The sequence below is a fragment of the Macrobrachium nipponense genome, chromosome 7 (genome assembly GCF_015104395.2).
Source record: "Macrobrachium nipponense isolate FS-2020 chromosome 7, ASM1510439v2, whole genome shotgun sequence".
In the NCBI taxonomy this organism is placed as follows: domain Eukaryota; kingdom Metazoa; phylum Arthropoda; class Malacostraca; order Decapoda; family Palaemonidae; genus Macrobrachium; species Macrobrachium nipponense.
Window position 1 is genome coordinate 43,235,832 of NC_061109.1, and position 14,335 is coordinate 43,250,166.

The 14,335-nt window shown below is 32.8% G+C and overlaps 1 protein-coding gene across 4 annotated transcripts; it reads left to right on the forward strand.

Annotated features, from left to right (window-relative positions):
- The first annotated feature begins 2,170 nt into the window (after positions 1-2,170).
- On the forward strand, positions 2,171-12,716 carry LOC135217460 (prenylated Rab acceptor protein 1-like). 4 transcript variants are annotated; one of them, XM_064253358.1, is made up of 6 exons: positions 2,171-2,431; positions 8,160-8,280; positions 8,715-8,818; positions 9,177-9,376; positions 11,102-11,208; positions 12,492-12,716. In XM_064253358.1, the coding sequence occupies exons 1-6, from the start codon at positions 2,367-2,369 to the stop codon at positions 12,495-12,497; spliced, it is 603 nt and encodes a 200-aa protein (XP_064109428.1). In that variant the 5' UTR covers positions 2,171-2,366; the 3' UTR covers positions 12,498-12,716. The 4 variants fall into 4 exon arrangements, with proteins under 4 accessions (XP_064109428.1, XP_064109430.1, XP_064109429.1 ...); XM_064253360.1 differs by lacking the exon at positions 2,171-2,431 and adding an exon at positions 5,000-5,208; XM_064253359.1 differs by lacking the exon at positions 2,171-2,431 and adding an exon at positions 5,215-5,408.
- Positions 12,717-14,335: the final 1,619 nt, after the last annotated feature.

Consider the following 14,335-nt stretch of genomic DNA (forward strand, 5'->3'; position numbering starts at 1 on the left):
TTTATTATATATTATTTTATATATATATATCTATATCTATATCTATATAGAATAGATCTATCTATATATTCATAATACTATATATCTATATATATCTATATATATATATATATTATATATAATATATAGAGATTATATATATATATATGATATATATATATATATATATATATCTATATCAATCTATTACATATATCTATATAGATATATATCTATATATCTAATAGATAGATATATATAGATATAGAATATATATATAGAGATATAAGATATAGATATATAGATATATATATATATATCTATATATATATAGGATTATAGATATAATTCATAGATATTCATATATATCTATGTAATATATTATATATATATATATAGATATATATAGATATATATCTATATATAGATTATATAAGATATATTATACATACTAGATATATATCTATATATATTATATCTATTATATACTATATATATATATATATATACGCATAATATACCATATTATATCTATATATATATATATATATAATATATATATATATATATATATCTATATATAGATATGTGTATCTCTCATATATCTCTATATCTATAATATCTTATATCATTATCTAATTCTATTATAATATCTATATATGGATATCGATATTACTTAATCTATCCGATTCTATTATAGAATATATAATATATATCTATATATATAGATATAGATATCTATTATATCTATATACATGTATATTATATAGATAATATCTATATTAATATAATATCTATATAATATATATCTATACTTTATATATAGAATAGATATATCTAGATAGATATATATAATATATTATTATATTATATATAGTATAGAGATATGTATATATGATATATATATCTTATAGATATAGATAGATATATACTAGATCTAATAGATATATATTATATATCTATATATATACGATCTATATATATATAGTATATATAGATAGATATATATCAGAGATATATAGATAATATATATATATATCTATCTATATACATATATATATGTCTAAAATATATAGATAGATTATATATAGATCTAGATATATATATATAATAATATATATACTAAGATAGAGTATATATATTTATATATATATATATCCATAATAGATATAGATATATATATCTACGATCTATATCTATCTATCTATATGTTTATATATATAATATATATATTATATATCTGATACATAAATTACGTAAGAAAAATAGTAAATGAGACTCCATAATTCGTACCAATGATTAACGAAATCAGATGCATTATAAAGAATTGATAAAATTAAATTAAACCAAAGGGAAAAAATGGCGACCCCATAGCTCGAAGTAAAACTGAAATCGGCTGCAATATCTATATATATATATATATATATATATATATATATATATATATATAAAAGTTTTCCATACATACTGTAATCAAGGCCACCGAAAATATATGTATCGATCGGTGGTCTCCGTACAATGCTGTATGGGCGGCGGCCCATGAAATTTTAACGACAGCCCAGTGGTGGCCTGGGCTATATCGATGCCAGACACACGATTATGACTAGATTTAACCTTAAATAAAATAAAAACTACTGAGGCTAGAGGGTTGCAATTTGTTAAGATCTGAGGGCGGACAGACATAGCCGTCACAATAGTTTTTTTTTTTTTCCAGAAAACTAAAATCTTATAATAAAAAATTAAAAGGGAAAAAGAGAAGTTACTGTATGTATACATGTTGAAACTTTGCCTCAGTCCTTCCCAACACCAGCTGCGGTGTCGCGACGCGCCAGTCAGTTCAACATGCTGAAATGACGACGGGACAGGACTGGCATCATACACAATAAAGACTGACCGGTTCGCGCCAGTCGCTATGAAATCAGCGACCCAGTCGCTGATTTCATTATGAAGACAACGAGTAAATTACTGTACATTGTTTACCTCAGTGTATGTGGCAGTTCAACCTTACGTTTCAGGCGATAGTTAATGAAACCGGCTTGTGGACTTTTCTTGATCATAAAAATTGCCCATTGACATACAAATTCTCAGCAAATAAATATTTTCATAAGCTTAACTATGAAAAAAGACGATGATAAAATATCTTATCATTCTCAAGATTATCAGTTATGAACTTTGAACTGAGACAACCACTTTGAGACCACAGTGCCTTCTTGTTGGGGTGTAATAGCAACACTTAATCACGCCAGACCCTCACAGATTTATTAGGGCTGTAAATCTGGTGAATTTTGGTACTGTGTTGACCCTCTTATCGTGAAATTAAAAAAAATGTAAAGAAATTAAAAGTTCACGAACCTCAGTGAGCGATAAAGAATTGTTCCGCGCTGAGAATGAATGGTGCAGAGCTGAGACTCCCACTACATTTCGAAACAACCAAATCTGGAGGAAATTCTGAGTGAGTAAAATGCAGTGAATAGATTACTGCCTGTTCCCACGAAATACTATTTTAATCAAAACCTCTATATGCGAGTATGTTCTTTTTTCAGTATAGATGTTTGTATGGTAGTCAAGAAAAAAGTTCCTGATAGCAGGAAAGTAAATACATATGCAATTAATTATGGATGAACATTTATAGCGTTTTGAATTGATACTGAAATTTACAGCATTTTTCCGCAAGTAATGAGGATTTGCAGCCTTTGTTGTCTGTTATCATTACTATTAAACATTTGTGGGTTTTCATTTATGGTGAATGATAATGGTCATAGTCAGCGAACCCAGAACTTTAATGTTCCCTAGACAAGAGAGAGAAAGGGTGTAGGAACATGAAATAGGTCTTAACACCTGGTTATGTTGATTCAATAGCTCTCTCTCTCTCTCTCTCTTTCATCTGACGATGTGCTCTTTCCTATCGTTGTACGGCAATTAGCTGAATTTCTTTTTCTTGTATGCTATGCCTTGAATATCTTGCTTACCAGTAAACATAAACAAACGTGAAATTCTCAGTTGAAGTAAAATGACGAGCCCGCAGTTCTACGTAATGAGGTATGGCTATATTTTATCATATAATATCAAACAAATATTATTTACGTGTGACGCCGTTTCAGACAGAAATATCAACAGGCCTTTGGTTAAAAGAAGGAAAAAAATAAACTTGAAGAGCGGCTCTGAATTGAGGTACTTTGTGTGACGTCACACTGACAAACTGTCACAAACTAATAAGCATAGCTTGCCGAAACGTAGCGTATCAAATACCACGTTAATATGTTTTGTGATAATACGTCATCCCTTAAATGAAATATAATTGATCTTATTTATTCCATTAGATCAACAGAAGCCCCAGAATGTAATTTAATCTCTTATTATATCCATTGAGGCATGCTTCCTTTCAATGAATGCTTTGTTATTCCAATCTTCCCTAAAAATAATGAGTCCCAATATTAATACCGGGCCTTTCCCTTAGCTAATTTATGTAAGCACATGCTCGGAAATTGGGTGAGTTGTCAAGGTGACTCGGGTGTTCTCGGAAAGAGGACCGTCTTTGATTGAACAGTTACTGGTGTTTATGCGTTGTCACTGACGTGCGCTTATTTACGAAGAATTATAGCGAATAATTGATATTTCTAATTGTGTACAATATAAGGACCCTTGTTTGGAAGAATCTCTCTCTCTTACACACACACATTATATATATATATATATATATATATATATATATATATATATATATATATATATATATATAATCTAGTATAACTTTCCCCCATTGTGCACGGGAGCACCAGAAAGCCTTGTACTTGTTTCTAAGCAAGTGTTTCCCTGTGACCACCACCTCCCGCCGCCCCCCACTTTTTTCTATTATTAGACTCCAGATGATGCCGATACTCATTTACAGCCGGCTAGACTAGCTGGCTTAAGGCTACGGGCTATCCACAGTCTTAGCAAATGCAAGCAGAGTGCTGCACCATGTAGCCACGGCTCCCACTTTGCCGTCAAAAAATTGCACCTCCCAAAGATGGGTGATGGGGTTCTACATCTCTACGCATGTGTGTGTGTGTATGTATATATATATATATATATATATATATATATATATATATATATATATATATATATGTGTGTGTGTGTGTGTGTGTGTGTGTGTGTGTGTGTGGTCAGTTTACTTTTTTTTTTTATTAATAATCATGTAGCCACACTTTCGTGTGCGAACGTATGATTTATGTATGTATGCAAACTTTAGTGTGCGCGTAAATTCTGGTTATGACTGGCCGTGCAAAGAAGCGCGGACAAAATTTCTCAATCTTAAAAGCAATCGGAAAGCACACACCTTCATCAGTACCTATCACCCACCCCCACAATGATCCCACTCCTTAAAAAATACCCGTGATCCACGTTCCAACCAACGTCCAGTCAGTCCTCTCCTTGTCCATTGGCCCACAAAACTTCAGAGATCCTTTGCTAATAGTTAGGTATCTTCTGTGGACACTTGAACACCAGTTCATTACCTTACAGACCAGTTGGACATATTCTTTTCACTGTGATGTTCATCATCTTTATGATGAGTACCAGACACGCAGCAAATGTGTTATCATGAGTGCAATAACGATTAAATACTTCATTATTCAGCCAGGGAAAAGGCATACTCTGAAAGGGTAGTTCAGTGGTGTCATTATAGCTAATGATGAATCTGTATGTTAGCAAGAACCTTGCAGGTCATAAATCCAAAACGATCATAATTATAGTGTTATAAGATATGTGCAGAAATATGAAAGCTGCATGACATATTCTGTATATAATATAATACATAAACATTCGTATATACGCACTTACTGAGAGAGAGAGAGAGAGAGAGAGAGAGAGAGAGAAGAGAGAGTAGCACATCTGCTTCGTCCATCTGAACATGTGTCTCGCTGGCTGTTTGAGTTGCCATTTACCATATATGTAAACGAGAAAGAATGGGCAAATTGTCATATCGTACTGATCCTGTAAGTTTATGTATAAATGTTATTTGACACAATCGTACTATTACATGAAAAAGTTTCTGTGTTAACGAAAATGGGAGAAACGTCACATAAGGAAAACTGGCAAAATAAAGCTTCAAGAGAGCCGAGGGGTTTGTTTCGTCCCACTGTGATTGAGGCAAACGAACTTACCAGGTGGACCTGCTGAAGCTTCCATTGAAAAAATCGAACCTAATATGGACGAGTCGTCAAATGAACCTAGTCGCTTTAAGAAGTGAGTGTCCCCAAGATCTTATTAACAAAGAAGTTTCAAGATAACCAAGTTTAGAATTTAAAATAATCGCGTGCAAGGACTTAAACTGTTATTTGTGAGAGCGCGACAGTCAACTGCTACGTTGGCAAACGCAGTATTGCCTGGGATAATATTATGTGCCTACTTTTTCTCAAGCTTATCGGAGTTGGTTGCAATCTCGGGTAATAACCATGTATGTTAAGTGGTGTTAATTCAAAGTACCGTTTGTCTTCTTGCAAGTTCTTCAAGCTCATTTTAATTGCATGGCAATTTTCATGTTTCCTGTTGTATGTTTATAGCACGAGGAAAAATCATTGTAATCTATTGCACAGCGTACCCAATTCCATATTAATAAAGTCGCCAAAAACATTTTAAGTAAGAAATGCTTTTGTTTTGTTTCTTCCTGGCGTGCATGTAATTAGCATGAAAAACTGACCTGTAAAATGATACGGAGATACTGTGTGCCTCCAGTGTTCGTTCAAATGGCTTTTGAACTTGTGTAAATTTTAGAGAAACTACGAGTACTTCACTTTACATCACCGTAATCCCCCTTCTTTTATATACGAAAATAGTCGGTGGAAGTAGTTCCGATACATTTTTGCACAGTAAGTACCTTAGTCTTATAGCTCTACAGGTGATCGACAAATGCTTGACCATAGATATAATTTTCATAACTATAATTATCTATCTTTCATCTCATTGGGAATTTGCTGTTCACTTCTGAAATTAGAAAGGAGAACATTATCTGAACGTTAATGCGCTTAAATTATTTTTTCCCGTTCTCACACGTGTCCCAGAACCATTGGTAATATTTATTTCCCCGGGTGTTATGTGCAGTTAAACTGGTAGTGACGGATAGTGGAAAGTTTAAATAGTCTTCGACATGGTTTATAAGTATTCAAGAATACTTATAGTGATTATGAAGATACATTCTCCCGAATATTGGTTATATATTAATATATGTTGATTTCAGTCACGAGATAACATGAAGTTTTCTTGCAATAACAAAACTGGTTTTTCCTTTTTTAGAATGCCCCGCTTATTTTGATAATGTTAAGAGTCTTGTTAAGGTTATTTGGTAAGCAAATGTGCTGATTCACCCTCCCAAAAGCGTACCGCACTTTTATATATTAGAAAAAAGATATCCACGTTCTTCCATAATGATTTTTGATGATGACGCAATTCGTGTTTGTGTTAGCCAGATGTTAAAAATATCAGGTGGTACGCGTGTAGTGTATTGCATGGTAGGCTATTCATTCTGTTGTACGAGAATATGTTTATAGTCAGAAAGTATATGTATGTATATATATATATATATATATATATATATATATATATATATATATATATATATATGAAGAATAACATTACCTCTCTTAAACAGGATGATGTCTAAAAAAAAAATTATACTAATTTTCGAGGACTATATATATATATATATATATATATATATATATATATATATATATATATATATATATATATGAAGAATAACATTACCTCTCTTAAACAGGATGATATCTAAAAAAAAATTATACTAGCTTTCGAGGACTAATCTGTTCCCATGCCCGGTAGCCTTTTTTTTTTGTAACTTTTGAGAAAAAGGTCTCTTATACACCACATACACACTATGTATGTATATATAGTGTATAAATGTATGCACATCATACACACTTATATTTTGGCTTATCACTTGGCTTGTGTTTGATAGACTCATGAATCACCCCAAGACTGTTGGCCAGCAGTTAACGACGGGTCAATAAAAATGGCGTGGTGGCTAGCAACCGCACCCATGAAGAATGTACCATACTGGTTCCTTCCTTTCTTGAGATATAACAGTTATATATATATATATATATATATATATATATATATATGTGTGTGTGTGTGTGTGTGTGTGTGTATACACTGTATATGTTGATGTGTGTATGTATGTATATTAAACATTGCATGAACATTCAGGCACAGACATATGCTTGCATATCTATTTATGCAAAGACACACATGAGCACACACACAAATATGCATATAAGATTTGCTGAACAAATTTGCTTTAAGTTACTAGTTGATGAGTAAATTTATTCCAAATGAATAGATCTTTTATTGAGGTACATAAATCCCAAATGTAAGAGATCTTTTATTGGTACATAAATCTCATAGTTAACTCTCTCCTTCGATGCCAAATTAGTTGGATTTGCTCGAATATAGTTAAGTAAAGCAGTTTCCAAATTCAAAATCCTTAGAGCAATTAAAATTAATAATAATATAATAATAATAATAATAATAATAATAATATTATTATTATTATTATTATTATTATTATTATTATTATTATTATTATAATGATGATGATGAAATTCGCAACAAAGTCAGTGTAAAAATTCATTAAAAAATATATTTAAAACGAAAGCTTGTGAGTACCTGCTCTGTCGGGACTGGGAAGTAGTATTGAGCAGATTCTTGAAAGCTCTTTATATATATAATATATATGTATATATATATATATATATATATATATATATATATATATATATATATGTGTGTGTGTGTGTGTGTGTGTATGTATGTATTTACGCTGACATCAATATGGATATCCGTACGACTAACCGTTTTTAGACCTATATCCATTTTTATCAGTAATAGATTAATTACGTTCAATAGTTAGTTATACTGGAATATATAAAGTAATTTCAAAGTAATGTCCGATATGAAATCTTAGGTTATGAATATGCTATTACTATTATAATGTCCTTAATCATAAGATGAACCCTATTTATATTACAACAAGCCCACAGAGGTCAGTAACTTGAAATTCAAGCTTCAAAAGAATATGGCGCTCATTTGAAAGAAGTATAGGTCAAGGGGAAAAATGAAATGCAAATATGTATAGATAAATGAATGTAAACAGATAATCAATGACACCTTCATTCCAGGCTCCTGATGAACCTTCCAGTGCAAATCCAGCTGGCGTCGCCAGCATTCCATGAATGGATTTCCAGGCGGAAAGAGAGCGTTCGACCGTGGATGGTGTTCGTCAACACTCACAATTTCAAGGTAATTTCTTCCGTCTTACTTTCCACCCTCTCCTAGCGACGGTTTCACAGGGAAACCAAGAAGTTTGACTCCCGTTGCATCATTAAAAGCTTTTAAATCTTTTTCCCTGTCAGCGCTGAATGACCTCATAGGTCTCAGCGTTTTGAATGTGGCCTCAATTTTGTATTCCATTTCATTGAAGGTAATATATATATTTATGTCTGTATGTATATTATATATATGCATACATATATGTATACTTAAATTAATGTCTATACATACATATGTATATATGTGTATGTAATTATGTATATATTTATACTTACATATATATGTATTTATATGTGTCTGTGTGAGTGTTTCAGTTTTGCCATTCTTCGTATGAGTACTATGGATAACAGATCTAATCAGCACTCTTACAGTCCTTGTAACATTAATCTTCGCTTTTCTTTCAGGTTCCCCAAAGCTTTCAGAGATGGACGAACCGGGTAGTGAAAAATGTGGAGCACTTTCAGTCCAATTACATGTTCATCTTCATCGGCCTTATCATCTATTGTCTGTGGGTATCCTTAAAAAAAATCTCTCGAAATAATTATTTTCAAGATTAAAAGAATACTCGCAGTAGCATGATCTTAAAATGGAGAAATAAATCCACATTAATGTATCTGTACAAATATGTATTAAAGAATGAAGCTAAACAGGGAACTTTCGAGAACCGGTACGATTCCCTTTTTCGTACAGATTCTCGAAAGCTCTCTCTCTAGCTTTATATTTAGATAATATGCTTACAGAATGCAGATGCATAACTGGATTTGTTTCTCCATGTTCAAGGTTGTCATGGCTGACAGTATTTTTTTTTTGTATACAACTCCTTAGAGTTTTACAAAGGGAAGACTTCTTTTATATATATTTTCCAGGATAACTTCACCGCTGCTGTTCTTTGCCGTGTTCTTGTCTCTCGCCCTCTGCTACTTCCTCTCTCTGAGAAATGTCGAGAAGAAATTCATCGTAGGGGGTCACGAAGTAGCGCTTGGTCACCAGTTCGCTGCCGTTGGGGTTCTCTCGCTACCTGTTTTTTATATGGCTGGAGCTGGAGCTGTCCTCTTCTGGGTAATTGGTGAGTAATTCTTCCGTTTCTTTCTGTTATCATAATCTAGCAAGATATGTCTCTTCGTGGGCTTTCTACTGATTGTTATAAGTGTCCACCACTCTGCTTGAGAAACTAAATACAGTATTCTATCAGGTACCTCGTTTCCTACCACTTCAAATCTTCGTAGAAGTTTTACCTCGAATGCAAGGGACATTTATGATGACATTGTAGCATGCATACCTGGGAAATATTGAAAGCTTTTCGTTAAGTTCTCTTCCAGTATTTATGCTGACATCAATATGGATTTCCGTACGACTAACCATCTTTAGGCCTATATCCATGGTTGAAGCAATTTTTCTTTTGTGAGACAATTTCAATTTGTTTTTGTAAAGATATACCTTATCTACAAGGAAATGCTTGGTAAACATTGCTGATATAACAACATAATTTTCTTGTCGATGACGCGTGCAAGATCATTCACCGACACAGATCTAGAAAATCTGAGCAAGCCCACTTTAAAAGGCGTTCTTAACCTTGGTTCACTGAGGGTCTTTTATGGATGTTGCTTTAAGCTACTTTAGTTTGACTTTTGCACAGTCCCATATTGTACATTTCTTATGATATTAACGATGGAATATATAATTTCCTCTTTTTGCTATAGCAAATAATAAATTAGAATTGTATTACAGCATCGGTGTATAACTGGCTACAGTTGATAGTCGTACCAGTTTCAGCTCAGCAAAACTGTGGGTAACTTGCATGATAACCGAGACAGATCTTTCTGTGCACAAGTGAACAAAAGTTCAGAACACTGGCTCGGAGAATTGAATTATAAGCAAAATGAAATGTACATGGAATTAAAAAGGGAACGATTAGAACCTATTTCTATATAATTAATGAAAATTTCTTCAACGAAGATGTTTGATTCATTCGGGTGGTGTAGAAACATGGCGTCATCTCGGCTATGACTTATAAAGATTGAGTACAGCAATACGTAAATTTATTCATATTTCATTAGGTAGATGTACAACATTATTATTAAGGATAATAATCATAGCCTATTTCGATGCATAACGTTATGCAAAAGGTACATAATATGAGTTTATTAGTGAGAGCCTAATGACATACTCCATCATTATGTCTATCAATGTGAAAACCTGCGGTTTGATTACGATGGTAGAAAGTAGGGTTTAATCCTGAACCCTATTTAAAGGAGCTTTCCAGTGTGTCCCACCGGGTTCATTTTTAATCCCAGGCTTCCGTTCTTCGGTCACATATGACTATCCATTGTTATTTTTATTCTGTGACTCATGTTCAAGGACAAATCGCGCACATCTGTGAGCTATCAAACGTTATTTGTCCTTGGCTTTACGTGATAAAAAAAAGAAATGTTTCCTATTCATTTGCCACAGTGACATTCTACCCCATTATAGTTTCTTTGTTGTTTTACAACCACACTTCAGATTGTAAAGTTATTACGAAACTTGAGTCACGATAAATGAACTTAGAGAATTTTGAACATTAAGGTGTAAATCGCCAAGCGTCCCAGTCATCTACGCTAAAAAAAAGAAGAAGAGGGAAAAAGACCAATTACCAAACTACTTTTACATTAGAGATGCAGGAATTTTCCCTCAGTGTATACGTACAGTTAGGACGTGTGAAGGTATGTATCGCCCCTTCCGCTATCGATTTAGACCCAAAAAACTCAGAACTATGATGAAGATTTGGTAATGATAACTGTGTATTTTTCAGGGGCAACTTTCTTCGTCATAGCCATCCACGCTTCCTTCTATAACATTGAACGCATACTTGGCTCCGATGAAGAACCCTTTGAGGATTTCGAACATCCAATACAGGAGGTAAGGAAGACGATTATAACCCATTTTTGGCCACTTTCCCAAACGTAAAATGGCTTCCATTTTTACAATGGCAAGACAAAGAATAAAGAGGAAATGAATTTCAAACAATTAGTATATCATAAGCATCTGCTATCATTTGGTTCAAATAGGTTATTATTATTATTATTATTATTATTATTTAAGGCAAAAGGGAGAGGAACTAAACTTCAAACAATTAGGTTACTCTAAACATCTGCAGGCATTTGGTTCAAATGTATTATTATTATTATTATTATTATTATTATTATTATTATTATTATTATTATTATTATTATTAAGGTAAAAAAGAAAGAGGAACTGAAAATTCAAATGACTAGTTTACTCGAAACTTGTGAAACATCTGGGACCACTTTGGTTCAAATCGTCGTCTTATTATTATTATTATTATTATATTATTATTATTATTATTATTATTATTATTATTATTATTGATACTTTATGACAAAAGACAAAGAACTTACAATGCCATTATATGTAATTTGTGTCTAGATTATAATTTTTTTCTGGCCATGTTGTCTTATTAAAAGCCAATCATGTTTTACAAAGCTTCTACACATATTCGGAAAAGCTAATTAGGACTGAATATGTTAATGATATTAGTTTTTTTCTACAATTATACAGAGCTCCCTTATATCCCATCTGCAAATCCGGATACCTTTATAAGTCGAATTCAATTTTAAGTCACGGGTGAGCCAATGACGAGTTAGCTAAAGTCGAAAACCTGCTCAAGAATTTAGTTGCAAGTTAAGTACCATTACCTCAGTTATCATGAATTCTATTGTTTTTGTGTATGAATTTATTCATCCATCGTTTGATTTTTTTTATATTCATTTTATTTTATTAGACCATCAGGACATTCAGTTTTGCTGTCTTTACAACTTAATGAATGGCCTTTCAGTTTTTTTTAGTTTTGTTTGTAAATTTTGATAATAATAATAATAATAATAATAATAATAATAATAATAATAATAATAATAATAATAATAATAATTTCATTTTCATCAAATAAGACTGTATGTCATATTTCAAATTACCAATTCAGCTCCCATTCTCTCTTGGGAAGTAGTATAGAATTTAGTGCAAAAATAAAAACAAGACTAGTTTTTTTATAATTGTCATATTACGATCCTATGAAAAATTTATGGCATGAAAGATACTATATAAAAAGTATTAAAGACATGTCATTGAAAATGTTGGGTACTGACTTCCCTTAAAGTTACAGTGGGACTTTAAATTCGTTTCAGGTATAGGCCCACTGGAGCAGGTGACTGAGCTTCTTCAGCCAGGGGACGCTTGGACAGGAGCTATGAAAAAAAATTTTCTTTTTTCTTTTTGTGAGAGTTTTATAGTTTTATTTTGTAACACGCATTATTTATATGAGATGTTTTCTGTTCTTCATCCACTATTTATGTGCAACTCTTTTGTTTAACACTTGTAACTTGTTTAGGGGTAAAATGTGATGTTTACAATGCATTCTTTTTATTTGCCTATCCAAGGATAACAAGCTGTCACATATTCCTTAACTTGCATTTTCTTCAACAACAAATCTATGGGGAACCCAAAGTCTCTCAGGGCTGATTTGTTGTTATGTTTAGCAATGGTTAAAAGTATTTCTTTCTATTTATTATATAAACTAATTCTGATACAAAGCTCAAAAGAACAGAATTAAAGGAAAGCTTTATGTTTTCAAATTGCAACAAGGATGGCGTTATTTTGTTGCGGCTTGTTTTTTAGTTACCAAAATTACGTAAAACCTTGTTTTGATAATTATGAACATTTTACCAACAGCGTGCCTCCAAACTTGGAAGACATGATTAGATTTTGCAATAACTCCGGATCTAGGTTACACACATTTGGAAACAGTGGGGTGGATTACTTAGCCTCGACGAAGGTTTGCGGCTTCAGAACGCATTCGCTAACGAAGAACATTAAGGAATGCTACATGGGAGGTAAACAACACGATTAGTCGTCTTGCTTAATCGATAGTGTAATTACGCCTTTATTTTTGCAGATGTGTAATGTTAGGTTCCAAGTTCAGAATATATTCTCCAGTAATGGTCATATAATCAATGTTCCTACATTTTTACTTTTGTTGATGGCAACATATACGAAATATAGGAAAATATAAGTGTTAAGCCTATATGAATCAGGTTATAACGCAATACCTATTCCACGGAGAACAGGGCTAGTCTTATATGCATTTCGGAATTATGTTTTCTCAACCAGGCTATATGCAATCACTCAGAATTCCACAATTAAAAGGAAAGAGGTTGATTTCTAGAAAACGATCGACACAAAAAGGAAGACAGGTGAAATGTTAGGAAAATGGTAGGGGAGGGGTGACAGGCATCTTTGGCAGGGAGGAGGCTCGGCTGGTGGCAGGGGTTATGGTGGATGAGTGGGGGAAAATCATCCTCGTTGCCAACGGGATTTTATGGCTCTATAAGGTGTGCTGAGTTAGAAGTGGGGGACTCGGGAGGGGGATAGAGATGAGTCTTGGGTTGGGAGAGATCACTGTGAACGTCTCAGGAAAAGGCCTGTAGCCATTCCAGATCAAAGGGCTGCAGAGTCAACAGAGGAACTGACCTGGAAACTGGAGTCGGAAGACAAGAGCAAAATCAAAACTAGTACAGAGGAGAAAGCGTCCAAATAAAAAGGGAAAAAAATGCTTGTGTAACGGAAAACAATACGAAAACTCAAGAATCTCTGTTTGGAAAAGGAACAGTTTCCTGTTTGTTGAAAGCCGGCAACAACAAGTTAAAACTCTGCGAAATGTTCGAGTTCATTCCTCACATCCAGTGGAATGTTCTTCAGTTGAGAGAATTTCAGAATTATTCGTTCAGAACTAACAACTATAACAAGGCTTATCCTCAACTGCCACTTTCTCTTACGTAGCAATGAGAAGTGACTTTCGATCTGCACAAGTCATTAATGATGAAAAGAAACAAGACAGTTTGAAGAAAAAATCAAAATAAGAATTCTTTGTTCATTTTTAACTTATATTAAAAATGATTTAATACCAACACATGAATGGTAAAATTTCTTTTTCATTTTACCCCTATCTGGTGCAAGTTTTGATATTTTGGCA

Bases quoted from the DNA above. Each gene is read 5' to 3' on its own strand.
- LOC135217460 (XM_064253358.1), top strand. From the start codon at position 2,367: ATGAATGGTGCAGAGCTGAGACTCCCACTACATTTCGAAACAACCAAA. The intron at 8,281-8,714 runs GTAATTTCTTCC...CTTTTCTTTCAG, and splicing joins TCAACACTCACAATTTCAAG to GTTCCCCAAAGCTTTCAGAG. The intron at 9,377-11,101 runs GTGAGTAATTCT...TGTATTTTTCAG, and splicing joins TGTCCTCTTCTGGGTAATTG to GGGCAACTTTCTTCGTCATA.